The 14,399-nt window shown below is 42.7% G+C and overlaps 1 protein-coding gene across 4 annotated transcripts; it reads right to left on the reverse strand.

Moving 5' to 3' along the window:
- Positions 1–762: 762 nt before the first annotated feature.
- On the reverse strand, positions 763–11,347 carry LOC109873967 (solute carrier family 35 member E4). 4 transcript variants are annotated; one of them, XM_020465695.2, is made up of 3 exons: positions 9,698–9,961; positions 8,562–9,175; positions 763–3,713 (listed from the first exon to the last, which is right to left on the reverse strand). In XM_020465695.2, the coding sequence occupies exons 1-3, from the start codon at positions 9,781–9,783 to the stop codon at positions 3,193–3,195; spliced, it is 1,221 nt and encodes a 406-aa protein (XP_020321284.1). In that variant the 5' UTR covers positions 9,784–9,961; the 3' UTR covers positions 763–3,192. The 4 variants fall into 4 exon arrangements, with proteins under 4 accessions (XP_020321284.1, XP_020321287.1, XP_020321286.1 ...); XM_020465698.2 differs by lacking the exon at positions 9,698–9,961 and adding an exon at positions 11,097–11,347 and having other exon boundaries at positions 1,398–3,713; XM_020465697.2 differs by having other exon boundaries at positions 1,398–3,713; positions 9,798–10,050.
- Between the last annotated feature and the right edge of the window lie 3,052 nt (positions 11,348–14,399).

Here is a 14,399-nt window from a genome sequence, read left to right on the forward strand (position 1 = left end):
CTCCAGAGCACTCAGGACCTCAGACACGGGGGCGAAGTTTCACCTTCCAACAGGACAATGACACTAAGCACACTGCCAAGACAATGCAGGAGATCAATCTGCAAAAATGTCTAAAAAAACCTGTTTTACTTTGTCATTATGAGTTTGAGGGACAAATCATTTTTAAATCAATTTTAGAATAAGGCTGTAACGTAACAAAATGTTAAAGTCAAGGGGTCTGAACACGTTCCGAATGCACTGTATCGTTTTGACAATATCACAATATTATTTTTGCGTTAGTCGGCTGTACCTGCACCACAACTCCAGTATTTCTCCTTCATAGGTTGTTCTAAATCCTCTTAAATAAGGAGCACTTTTATTTCCATGTCCCTCTACAGTAGACATTTGGTGAGCAATACATTTGGAACATTGAATCGCTATATCGCATGTTGGTACCTGAAGTATCATGGTAATATCGTATCGTGAGCTCACTGGCAACTCCCAGCCCGAGTTGAGACTGGGGGATTTTGAGGTCAAACATATCAGTAACTGGGAAATACCTCCACCACGTGGTGAACTCAACTAAATACATACAGAGTAGTACATAGGTTAGTGCTATCCGGGAACCTTGGGACATCCCTACCCTTACCTTCACCATACCAGTAGTGTGGCCATCTACTTTACCAGTGTTCAGTTTTTTTAAACTGTACTCTGTGTGTTTGATTAGTGTGTCTAGACATGACATTTAGCTTTTTGTTAATCTAAAATAAGACAGGAGACATATTCTTGAACCAGTATATGTATTTGAGCCAGCCATGATTGTAAAATACATCAATATAATAAAATGATTTAACTTTTGCAGACTTCAAAAACAGTACATACACATGAGCCCTATGCTGTAAAGGCAGCATCTCCAAAACTCGTCAGTGCAATATGAGCTTTGCCCCACCCTCAAAGATAACTCCGTATGAACAAATCAAACCACGATCTGTGAAGCTGGTACAGTCATTATATATATATATATATATATATATATTCTATAGGCTGTGTGATTGAAAAGCCCCCATTGTCAATCCAAAGGTACTAAACCAAATTGGCTTTTAAAAACAGTAGGCAACTTAACAGATTATAAACAGTTGACAAACCGTGGTTGTGGGCAGACATGCTTTCAGCTGCTTGATCTCTCTTCAACTGCTAACTTACATAAGTCATTAAACAAATGGTCTTTAACAAGCCATGTTGAAGACTGAGGTATTTAAACTAACATCAATAACAAGACCCTCTTGATACAACTCTGAATGTTAAAACAAATGGGTGACTGGCATTAATCTGATCTTCATTCCAACGTCTCATTTATCAGGTCGAGGCTGGCAACAAATCATTCTGTGTCTACTGCTGTGCATAAGGCAACATATTAGGGGAAAAAAGAACAGGTGGGTAACAAAAGATATATAACCATTTCCCATTAGAGAGCAACTTTGTTGTCCAGTGTCTATCCGAGGCTGAACTGAAGCTAAACCAAGAAGTCAATGTTCGGCACACCGGAAGGTTATGTTGACTGGGGAAGGAAGATTAGAAACATCTTCATAAGCTCATTTCTGTACATTGACCATACATGCAATTTTTACACCTGGATCTGAGTTATGCAAGACCTCCAGTCTCATGACTGTTTGCCAAGTGACAGACCAGTTGATTAGACCTCCAGCTACTGAGTGACCACTGTCATATTGTCATGTCAGTGCTATAGACCAGGGTTTCCCAAACTCTGTTGTCCCCCCCCACCCCCCACACTTTGTTTTTTTACACTAGCACTACACAGCTGATTCAAATAACCAACTCATCATCAAGCTTTGATTATTTGAATCAGCTGTGTAGTGGTACAGGTAAAAAAAAAGATCAACCGTACACCCAGGGGGGGGGGCAGGACCAACCTTGGGAAACCCTGCTATAGACAAGATACCATAAGTGCTTTCAAACTTCAATTACAGATTTTTTTAAACGTAGATGGCAAAACAAAAACATCCTTTGTCCTTTCTAAGAGCCATAAACAGCCATGTCCATTACCCAATTCAAAAAGCAGAAGAAAAAAAACAATAACACTAAAATGTCTTAATAAATATTCAAATGTATTGTAATGAGAGTTACAATAACACTGTCCAGCAGAGGTTAAGGGAGACTAAACGTAAAAGGTTAAAAATAGAGGCACCCTCTGAGTGGAGACATGAAACCTAGCAGAGTAGACATTTCTGTTCGGCCCAGGAGTGGCAGGAAGGAGGATCATGAAATCCTTTTTATGATCTCTCCCAGAAGAAAATAACTGTACTAAAGATGAGTGAGACTCCTTAGAGTGAATGGGCCTAATAATAGGAGGTTTTCTGCAGTGAGAACTGCTGTTCAGGTTGGAGGTTATTAAACTGATTATAATAGGTTCCTTTTATTAAGAGGAAATGCAATAAGAGGTCGCTGAGCAGGAGAAAAGTGCGTGCCTCAGATCTGCGCTTCGCCATGCAGTAGATTAACAGTGTGGCTCACTGACCTCCATGCCTACAAACAGCCAACAGAAATGATATGCCGACCCTGTTAGCTTGCATGTCTCCGCCATTGTAAACGTCATCTAGACAAAAGCTATAGCACTAGAACAAATGCTACACCCCCCATATTAAGATCCACCACATAAAAAGCTGCCAGGAAACCTCATTCACACTGATACAAGACCAGGGGAAGGATAGGTAACAGTACCATGCTTATTTTTATTTTATTTGTGCCCATCTATAGGAGGTGTTCCTAATCCTTCCCTCCCAACATCCCATTGAGCACTCACTCATGTTGAACATTTTCACAGTGGAGTAGTGAGAGCGACACCTCATGAGATATATCACATTGTGTGCTCATGCATGCATATACCAGGATGTGTGCACGTATGGGTATTAGAACAGTGAAAACTCAACTGTCACTTTCAGAAAGGCATCAGATTTTTTTGTCAGCTGGCCTAGACTGACTTCTCATTCTATGAGACCATGGCAGAAATAAATACATTGGCACAGTGAAGAGGTAAAAACGACCCAACAAACAAGTTCTGTCACTCATGTCATCATCAACTATGATCTCATGAGGTTGAAGCCCATCTCCTGATCCTCTTCACAGAACCACCTGACTTAACTAACTAAGCAACAGGGTTGCTGTAAACAGTCCAACTCCTATCCTCCTTCTCTCTCAGTCTATCTTATCCTCTCGCTTGCCATCGGCATCCCTGCTCCCCTGCTGGTCTTGGGGGGGTTGTGATGGGCCAGCGATGTCCTCCTCCCTCCCACGAATGAGCGCCCTGGCTTTGTCTCGCCGTGCGTCCATGTAGTCTGAGATAAATTCAGAGTTCTGGTAGATGAGCATGCCGGAGAGTGTGAGTGCCACGCCGACGCAGCTGAGCGCTGACATCTCGTTGCCGAACAGCAGCTGGGAGAGCAGCAGGTTGCCCACCACGCTCAGGTTGCCGAGGATGTGCAGGGTGACGGCGGAGGTGAGGGTTATGACGCAGCAGCTGGCCAGGTTGTACATGACAGAGCCCAGGCAGCTGAGCAGGATGAAGAGCCACAAGTTGTGGTCATAATGCATTGGAGACTCTAGCACGGCCCAGTTCTCCAGGGCCAGAGCAGCTACGGCCAGGATGCAGAAACTGGGGATGGACATCAGGTAGAGCAGGAACACAGAGTTGATCTTCTCCTCCTGGAGCAAGATACCTGAGAGAGAGACACACAAAGAAAACTATTTAAATATAACCTACATAGAGACAGAACACACACAGAACACACAAAAGTAGGCTTAACACGCAGTGGTCAAATGCAAAGTCTTCCACATCTGCCATGTTCAGAACATCAAAATGTCAAAGGTTTGTTAACTCGGGAGTGGATTTGACATCATGAGACGAGCAAGCTCATTATCATTACAGCTCTGTACAGTACACGCTGTACACTGACAAAACAAGTAGGTCAACAGCAAATATATGAACAAGTTCATACTGGTCAAATACAGAACCAGGATTCAAATGACACATTGGTCAGATGATTTTAACTAGGACACCACTTAAGCCAACATAAACCTCCAGCTGACATCAATTCCTAGGGGAAACAGAACACATCCATGATTCCTTACCTACGTTCGGTATTCATAAGTGGATAGACATTCTGCACTTGACAGTGTGTAATGTAGTGATAGGACTTAATTACAGTAAACAGGTTAGAGCTCTCTGCCTGTTTTTTTGAGTGCGCCAACCAATGTTCCCTCTAAGTTGCGGGCCTGCGAGGGTGTGTGCAGCTACCCCCAGGACTGCGCACAGAAGAAATAAGCGCGCGGAGAGAAGATAGAGTTTCCCCCGTTAACACTATCAACGTTTCACTTTACTGTGGGAATTGTGATCGAATCAATGCAATACTAGCCACTTTCAATGCAACAGGCCAATACAAAATGAACTATGCAGTACTTAGCATGCAAAAATAACTATGCAAGAGATTTTGTTGTAGGCAGAATGCATCGGAGTAGGACTATTGCATTGACAGGCACTACTCAGGCCCGTATTCTACACAGACCGGTGCACCATAAGCAATCAGAGCTGTAGTAGGCCTATATCCAAAACAGACCATTACCATATATAGATCTGTGCCATTCACTTTTAACTTTTTTATTAATTTCACCTTTATTTAACCAGGTAGGCTAGTTGAGAACAAGTTCTCATTTACAACTGCGACCTGGCCAAGATAAAGCAAAGCGACACAAACAGCAACACAGAGTTAGTTACACATGGAATAAACAAACATACAGTCAATAATACAATAGAAAAAAAGATATATATATATATATATAGTGTGTGCAAATGAGGTAGGATAAGAGAGTTGAGGCAATAAATAGGCCATAGTGGCGAAATAATTACAATATAGCAATTGAACACTGGAGTGATATGTGCAGAAGATGAATGTGCAAGTAGAGATACTGGGGTGCAAAGGAGCAAAATAAATAAATATATTATGGGGATGAGTTCGTTGGATGGGCTATTTACAGATGGGCCGTGTACAGGTGCAGTGATCTGTGAGCTGCTCTGACAGCTGGTGCTTAAAGTTAGTGAGGGAGATATGAGTCTCCAGCTTCAGCGATTTTTGCAGTTTGTTCCAGTCATTGGCAGCAGAAAACTGGAAGGAAGGGCAGCCAAAGGGGGAATTGACTTTGGGGGTGACAAGAGAAATAAACCTGCTGGAGTGTGTGCTACCGGTGGGTGCTGCTATGGTGACCAGTGAGCTGAGATAAGGCAGGGCTTTACCTAGCAAAGACTTCTAGATGACCTGGAGCCAGTGGGTTTGGCGATTAATATGAAGCGAGGCCCAGCCAACAAGAGCATACAGGTCACAGTGGTGGGTAGTATATGGGGCTTTGGTGACAAAACGGATGGCACTGTGATAGACTACATCTACTTTGCTGAGAAGAGTGTTGGAGGCTATTTTGTCAATTACATTGCCGAAGTCAAGAATCGGTAGAATAATCAGTTTTACGAGGGTGTTTGGCAGCATGAGTGAAGGATGCTTTGTTGTGAAATAGGAAGCCAAGTCTAGATTTGATTTTGGATTGGAGATGCTTAATGTGAGTCTGAAAGGAGAGTTTACAGTCTAACCAGACACCTAGGTATTTGTAGTGGTCCACATATTCTAAGTCAGAACCTTCCAGAGTAGTGATACTGGACGGGCGGCAAGGCGTGGGCAGTGATCGGTTGAAGAGCATGCATTTAGTTTTACTTGCATTTAAGAGCAGTTGGAGGCCACGGAAGGAGAGTTGTATGGCATTGAAGCTAGTCTGGAGGTTAGTTAACAGTGTCCAAAGAAGGGCCAGAAGTATCCAGAATGGTGTCATCTGCATAGAGGTGGATCAGAGAATCACCAGCAGCAAGAACAACATTATTGATGTATACAGAGAAGTGAGTCGGCCCGAGAATTGAACCCTGTGGCACCCCCCCATAGAGACTGCCAGAGGTCCGGACTACAGGCCCTCTGATTTGACACACTGAACTCTGTCTGAGAAATAGATGAACCAGGCGAGGCAGTCATTTGAGAAACCAAGGCAGTTGAGTCTGGCGATAAGAATGTAGTGATTGACAGAGTCGAAAGCCTTGGCCAGGTTGATGAATAAAGCTGCACAGTATCGTCTCTTATCGATGGCGGTTATGATATCGTTTAGGACCTTGATCGTGGCTGAGGTGCACCCATGACCAGCTCGGAAACCAGATTGCATAGCGGAGATGGTACGGTGGGATTCGAAATGGTCAGTGATCTGTTAACTTGGCTTTCGAATACCTTAGAAAAGGCAGGGTAGGATAGATATAGGTCTGTAGCAGTTTGGGTCTAGAGTATCTCCCCCTTTGAAGAGGGGGATAACCGCAGCAGCTTTCCAATCTTTAGGGATCTCAGATGATACGAAAGAGAGGTTGAACATACTAGTAATAGGGGCATTTTAGAAAGAGAGGGCCCAGATTGTCTAGCCCGGCTGATTTATAGGGGTCCAGATTTTGCCGCTCTTTCAGAACATGTGGGGGGAGCAAGCTGTACATATAGGGACAAACATAATATTGTAGAGCAAATGTGTACATTAGACCACAAGAGGAAGATGCACTCTAAGTGTATTTGCCATTCTGGTAAAAACAGGAAACCAAGAAATAACAGACGTAATGGCCAAAGCCATAAAATGCATAAATGTTTAGGGTAAAATACATTGTCTATTGTATAGGACAGGAAACCAAAGTAAGGCCATGAGAGCATAGGACAGCTGGACATACCAAGGTCAGAGGGACACACAAAGGAGGGGGTCAGCCAAATGACCAACAGATGGACTATAGACATAGGACATATATTTTTAGGACATGAAGAGAAGAGACATAGTCTGCTAGTCCTAATAAGGACAGACATACCAAAGAACACACCAAGCTAAACATAAGGGGCCCATAGGATAAGATGGGCATGTATTATTTTGGGGATATGAAGAGGTCCTGCCACCATTATAACTTAACTGAAAGCAGATATGAGCGTTATTGAGCGTGAACAAGCAGGAAGCACAGACTGAAAGATAATGGTGGCAGATGGACTGAGGGAAGTAACTTCATTTGCATGTGGGATGGACTCATATGTTGTATGTGTATAAATACAGAGCCTGTGCTCTGGAAAAGGGTGTGTTCCGCAGACCATCTAGGCTTCTGATAGGTTTGTATTAAAAGCCTATATTGAATTCACAAGTTCTTGTAAGTGTTCTATCTTGTAACGATTTTCCACGACAAACATCAGCTATCTGGATTTGGGTGAAGGAGAAATGGGGGGGGGGGGGGGGTTGTTGTGGGGGGTGCAGGGCTGTTGACCGGGGTAGGGGTAGCCAGGTGGAAAGCATGGCCAGAGAATTGCTTAATGAAATTCTCAATTATTGTGGATTTATCGGCGGTGACAGTGTTTCCTAGCCTCAGTGCAGTGGGCAGCTGGGAGGAGGTGCTCTTACTGAACTGTTACATATATCCTGAACTGTTGTTTATATCCTTTGCTAGTTAGTAAGTTATTAGCCCAGTTATAGATCATTTGTAGGCAGCAATGGGAGAGTGATTGGTTCCTACAAGAGCACCAAACTTGTGCATTTCTAGACATCCTTGAAAAGCCAGTCAGATAAATAGATTTTTTTTGTCCTATATGGGAATAATTATACATTTTATTTTCTAAAGTAGTTTCTTGCATCAAACACCACAACAACATTTTCAGTCACCTCCTTGTCTGATGGACAAGTGGATAAACAGGTTAATGTCAAGCCCTGCATGTTTTTTTCTTCAAAAGTCTCATGGAATGTAGGCCTACATTGAACACCACACATTGGTTGCTACTGTAGGTTGAACGATAGAACAGCTATTTCCATGTTAAAATGTTAATGTCTCCATAGTTTTTGATGGTAGGCCTACATTATGATCAAATAGCCACAGTAGACTACTTGACCACCGTTAAAACTAACTTAAAGCGAGAACAGCCTCAGTGTTCACAGTAAACGTGAGCCGGAAGTTGCACAGAAAGTTTGGACTCAGCAGACCTGAAATTTGCTCAGTGGTGAAAAGAATTAGAGGAAACATAGGCTTGAACCGGTTTACCAGGCAGGGACTAGTCCTTTTTGATACGTTTTCCATGGGTAAACTCTTGTCAGTAGTTTTGAAAGTTTCCTTAGCAACAGGCAACACAACATCTCTAGCTAGACTGGGTGTGTCACTTGAGGAGTGACTCAGAGCATCAGTGAAATGTTCCAACCCTAACTGCAGTGTGGGAAGTTTAATATAAACATAGGATTGAAGGGAACACCAAAACTACACTGATAGAGTATTTCAGTTAGGGGCATTATTTTCCACTCTCTTGAAGGGAAACTATTAAAGTACACTGGGCCATTCTTGATTTATTCCAACATAACACCCATACGTGAATTGCTTAGGCCTACCACAGTTATACAGACAATGTGTCAACACCCATCAGAAATGCAACATAATAACTATTATAAAAGCATAATAAAAAGGTTGCAGCTGGGACTTTACTCACTTTGCTGGATGGTTTTGACACCTCTCAACATTGTCGCAGCGAAAACGAAGAAGCAACCGGTCTGGTCATACTGGACCTCGCCCATGATGCTGAACGAGGCTCCCAGACAGATGGGCATCATGGCCGTGTATTTGAGGATGTGATGCTGCTTGCCCAAGATAAGGGTGGAAATCGCCAGGGTGAAGATTGGCGTGGTGGTGTAGATAATTTGGGCAAATGACAGCTGGACATAGTTCAGACCCACGTTGCCAAACGCAATGCTGGCACAAAATGTCAAGCTCAATAGAAACACCTTCCATTTGGCGCTGTTGGTAAGGTCCTTATGCTTGTCAACACCTCCTTTGTGCTGGAGCATTCGAAGTTTAATAAGCCAAAAGTCCACCACTATTGCTGTCAACATGTGCAGGGCCGATAGCAGTAAGGGGTACCTGAAGTTGTACACTGCAAATATCCATTTGTTAAGACTGGAGATAGTTGTCCCCGTCACAAGCCAGACAATGACAGCGGACAGAAGGTGCAGCATCTCCCCCAGTGGCCTTTTCCCCGTCTTGCGCCGTGTCGCCTCGCATTTAGAGAGGCCATCGGTGCTAATCATGTTCTTTTCATCCTCTTTTCTGTAAGACAAACACATCTTGACTTCGTAATGCAAGAACATCACATTCGTGTCTGCACAAACTGTCCCGATTGCGTAACCCTTTTCGATATGGTCGGCGTTAGCTAGCCGTTTTCAGCTGTATAAAATGTCTCTCATCCTGATAATCGTCTCACAAAATAGATCTAACCTTAGCTAACTAACTTACTTGAGACTATTCTGTCGATTACATATCCATAGTTTTCTGTGTTGTTTTCCTGAGGTAAACACGGGTTTTTTACACCACGCCGAGACACGTGTTACTGTTTTGCATATGAGATGGTTGTGTAACCAAATAGTAGTGACAGATGCTAGCTAGAGAGCAAGACAAGTGCGAAGTGGTGGGTAGCAGGAGATTGTTCTTCCTTAGAGAAGTGCGGACTCTCCTACATCCTCTACTGGTGCGTCCGTGATTGGTTACAATTTAAAATCCCCAAATGATGACACAGAAAAGTTTTCAAATAGTATTATATTGGCTACATTCAGCTGGCTATATTTATCCTACCGTTGTTTGCCATGAATTACGTCGCCGGCCCGGAAATCAAACGGCCACTCACTCTTGCAGCGGCTACAGTTGCAAGTAATGCCCATAGATAGAAACTTACTTCATGCGAGGGGTCTCGTCCTATCAGCAGAACTACGGCAATTCCTATACATACATTGTTCACGCATTGAAAAGATGAGGCCCCGCAAGGTCCTACACAGCGAAATGAGTGCACGGACCTAGCGTCATCATTACGCCCTATTTCACATGCTTTGCGTCATCCGTGAAGTACGGAGGTAAAATTAGTTTATATTGGATATTAGGTTCTCTCGTCAAAGCATGCGATGACTATGAAGATGGTATATTCTGAATTGGATGGATGGAGAAAATCCACACTTTTTAAAATGTATTTTTTATATATATATATATATATATATATATATAGCTTTCAATTTAACATCTCTTACACCAAGCGTGCCATGACAATTCAAATGATATATTCTGAGTGAGGGAGTGGACAAAAAAATTGTTGTTGAAATGTATTTATTTTTTATTTGCTTTCAATCTTCAATAGCTCTTACACAAAGCGTGCCCTGACTATTAAAATGATATATTCTGAATCCGGGAAGGATGGACACATTTCTTTCCTAATACATTTTTACAATAAATATATCATTATCATGGTCATGGCACACTAGGTGTAAGAGGTATTGAAGATTGAAATCCAAAATCGTATTATTTAAAAATAACAATAAAAGTAAATAAAAAGGTGATGATTTCTCTTCATCCGCCCCTGATTCAGAATATACAATCTTCATAGCAATGGCATGCTTGGTTCAATAGGTATTGATAAGAAAATCAATTATCCACCAAATATCGAATATGTCGTGGCGATGTTGGCTAGCTAAAACTCATGCGCAGAAATAAGTCATCGGGTCAAACGGTCGTCTAGCGCCGAACTGCGCATGTGCACGGCATCAACACAAAGGTGTGACTTTCATGAGGTTGGAGTAATAACATGTTCAACTACATTGGCTCCAATCGAGGTTGTGCCTTTAGATTGCGAAAATGAACAGCTAATGATATATATTTTTTTACTTCTCAAACCCCGGTCTGGTCTACTTGACAAGCGTTCCAGGAAGTCTCGCGATGTTGCGTCTCTGGGTTTAGAAACTCTGTGCCTAATTCTATCAGCTTAATTTATTATATAAACTACCCGTATACCTAAACAAGTCCGATTCAAACGTACTGTCAGACCAGAAAGGCCTGATAAACGATCACAGAATCGCCAGCTAATGTTGCCCACTGCAACAATTGACCAGCTAAAATAGCGAACGTGAACTATGTTCCCCAAATGTAACATCACGCGGCAGCATAACGGCATTAATGACTATTAGTTGTGCCTTTTGGTTACATTTACCTCTGTAGTTGTGTATCTTTGTCTTGGTAACATCACAAAAAACATCCCAGGCGAACGAGCTGAGCTGACTGCTCGTCTGCCTCAGTGCCCCGTTATCGCCCGATCAGCTGTACCTCTCACGTCACTGCTCTCTAACTGCAACCAATAGATATTGTTACAACTCTGCAATCAGAGATATTACAACACTGTATATAGACATAATATGACACATGAAATGTCTTTATTCTTTTGGAACTTGTGTGAGTGTAATATTTACTGTTCACTTTGTTTATTTCACTTTTGTTTATCAATTTCACTTGCTTTGGCAATGTTAACATATAACCCATGCCAATAAAGCCTCTTGAATTGCATATATATTTCTTAATTAAAGGAAGAGATAAGAATCCCTGCGGGAAATGAATGGAGAAACATAACGCTCCGCCCAGCAGACTGTTGACCAATCGCGTTCACGTTATCATGCTGTGTCACGCGGTTGCTAAACTACTCGTCAAGCAATCCCTTCTAAAAGCCAGGGCATGAGTCGAGAAACGTGCTTATTTTCTTCGAAAGAACGCAATGTCACGATTTCAAAGCTATACGATATTGCAGAGAACAAGTTCATTATCACATATATCGGAAAAGATTTGTAACGTTGTACCTCTTGTTCACGTAAGTCATGCTAATGTTGTTTTTTTGAGCTAACGCCCAAATAACTCCCATTTACGCCTTGATGGAGCGATCTCCCTGTCCCGGAATCACCCAGAATGCACAGCGCGGCCAATTGACAACGCATGGGCAAATTTACACACGACGGGCATAAATACGATTCCAATGGAGTTTCTCATCTCCTCAAAAGTATTCTGCTGCAATCACCCTCTTATTATTATTATTTTGCCCTAATTATCAAAAGTGTTGGAAAAACTTCTCAATCAACTGACTGGCTTTCTTGATGTCTAGTATTCTCTGGTATGCAATCTGGTGCTGCTATTTTTATTGACTTGGCCAAAGCTTTTGATACGGTAGACCATTCCATTCTTGTGGGCTGGTTGAGGAGTATTGTTTTTTCTGAGGTGTCTGAGCTGGTTTGCTATTTACCTCTCTGAAAGAGTGCAGTGTATAGTCAGAACATCTGCTGTCTCCGCCTCTGCCTGTCACCAAGGAAGTACCTCAAGGCTCGATCCTAGTCCCCACGCTCTTCTCAATTTACATAAACAATAGCTCAGGCAGTAGGACGCTTTCTTATCCATTTATATTCATATGATACAGTCTTATACTCAGCTGGCCCTTCTCTGGGTTTTGTGTTAAACGCTACAACAAAGCTTTCTTAGTATCCAAGAAGCTTTTTCTGCCCTTAACCTTGTTCTGAACACCTCCAAGACAAAGGTCATGTGGTTTGGTAAGAAGAATGTCCCTCTCCCCACCGGTGTGATTACTACCTCTGAAGGTTCAGAGCTTGAGGTCGTCACCTCATGCAAGTATTTGGGAGTATGGCTAGAGGGTACACTTTCCTTCTCTCAGCACATATCAAAGCTGCAGGCTAAGGTTAAATCTAGACTTGGTTTCCTCTAACGTAATCTCTCCTCTTTCACCCCAGCTGCCAAACTAACCCTGATTCAGATGACCATCCTACCTATGCTAGATTACGGAGATGTAATTTATAGATCGGCAGGTAAAAGTGCTCTCGAGCGGCTAGATGTTCTTTACCATTCGGCCTTCAGATTTGCCACCAATGCTCCTTATAGGACACATCACTGCACTCTATACTCCTCTGTAAACTGGTCATCTCTGTATACCTGTCACAAGACCCACTGGTTGATGCTTATTTATTTAAAAAAAACTTATGCCTCACTTCCCCCTATCTGAGATACCTACTGCAGCCCTCATCCTCCACATACAACACCTGTTCTGCCAGTCACATTCTGTTAAAGGTCCCCAAAGTACACACATCCCTGGGTCGATTCTCTTTTCAGTTCGCTGCAGCTAGCGACTGGAACGAGCTGCAAAAAACACTTAAACTGGACAGTTTTATCTCCATCTCTTCATTCAAAGACTTAATCATGGACACTCTTACTGACAGTTGTGGCTGCTTCGCGTGATGTATTGTTGTCTCTACCTTCTTGCTTTGTGCTGTTATCTGTGCTCAATAATATTTGTACCATGTTTTGTGCTGCTACTATCTTGTGCTGCTGCCATGCTATGTTGTTGTCTTTAGGTTTCTCTTTATGTAGTTTTGTGGAGTAACTTTTGTCGTGATGTGTGTTTTGTCCAATATTAAAAAATTTAATCCCAGCCCCCATTCCCGCAGGAGGTTTTTTACCTTTTGGTAGGCCGTCATTGTAAATACGAATTTGTTCTTAACTGACTTGCCTTGTTAAATAAAGGTTAAAAAAAAAAGAATCTTCTGCTGCCACCTACAGTATTGACTGTGCATCAGCCTACTATTCTGTAGTATGAATTCATTACACTTTGTGAAAAAATTGCCCTACCAACTACCCCTGCACCCATTACAACCTCACCACTATTCCACTACTTTGGCCCTATCTGATCCTACTCCAGGCCTGCAGCCTGGGAGGACGGGACACTATAGTTCAAAATGTCTGGTAACTATTTTGCAGTAAAATCTCAAATGCCCAAGTACTTCTCTGCAGCTGCCACCACAACATCTATACTCTGTGATTAACGTTCCATTCCTGTTGTACAATTGACAACCATGGCCATGAACACCAAAAAAACAACCTTAATGAAGCACATGTTATTCCTATCACTCTCTAATAGCCTTGACCTACTCACAGGGTTTTCTCTCACTGGACACCTCTGATCTCCAGTACCATGGGTACCCCTAGTTTACAAACACAACATTTTCCACCAATACTACACACTCCTTTGTCTCCTGTCCTCCTGCACTCACATCTAGGAATCTCCCTCCTCCCACTGCTGCCACATGACCATAAGCTTGACACCTAAAACACCGTAACGGATTCGGGACAAAAGCTCTCATAGGTTAACTGACACATTCTAACTTGACTTCATCTGGTAAAGACTCTGCATCATAACTCAGTAGTACAGACAGTGTCTTATCTGTTTCACCACGCTCTCCACCGGGTCTGCGTTGCACCTAGCGGTGGCTGTCAGACACTGGGCATCTTCAACTTGAGTTGATCCTCCACAACACGTAACGGCACTCCAGTTATCACTTCTGCTCTGCTCCGGAGAGGAAAGCAAGTCACAGTTCTTGTCCCCAGTCACGTGGTGTGGAGCACACACTCCCTCTGGATGGCAGAAACACAAAAAATGTACACAATTCCACTTCGAGTCACTTTCACC

This window comes from Oncorhynchus kisutch, linkage group LG29 (genome assembly GCF_002021735.2).
Source record: "Oncorhynchus kisutch isolate 150728-3 linkage group LG29, Okis_V2, whole genome shotgun sequence".
NCBI lineage: Eukaryota > Metazoa > Chordata > Actinopteri > Salmoniformes > Salmonidae > Oncorhynchus > Oncorhynchus kisutch.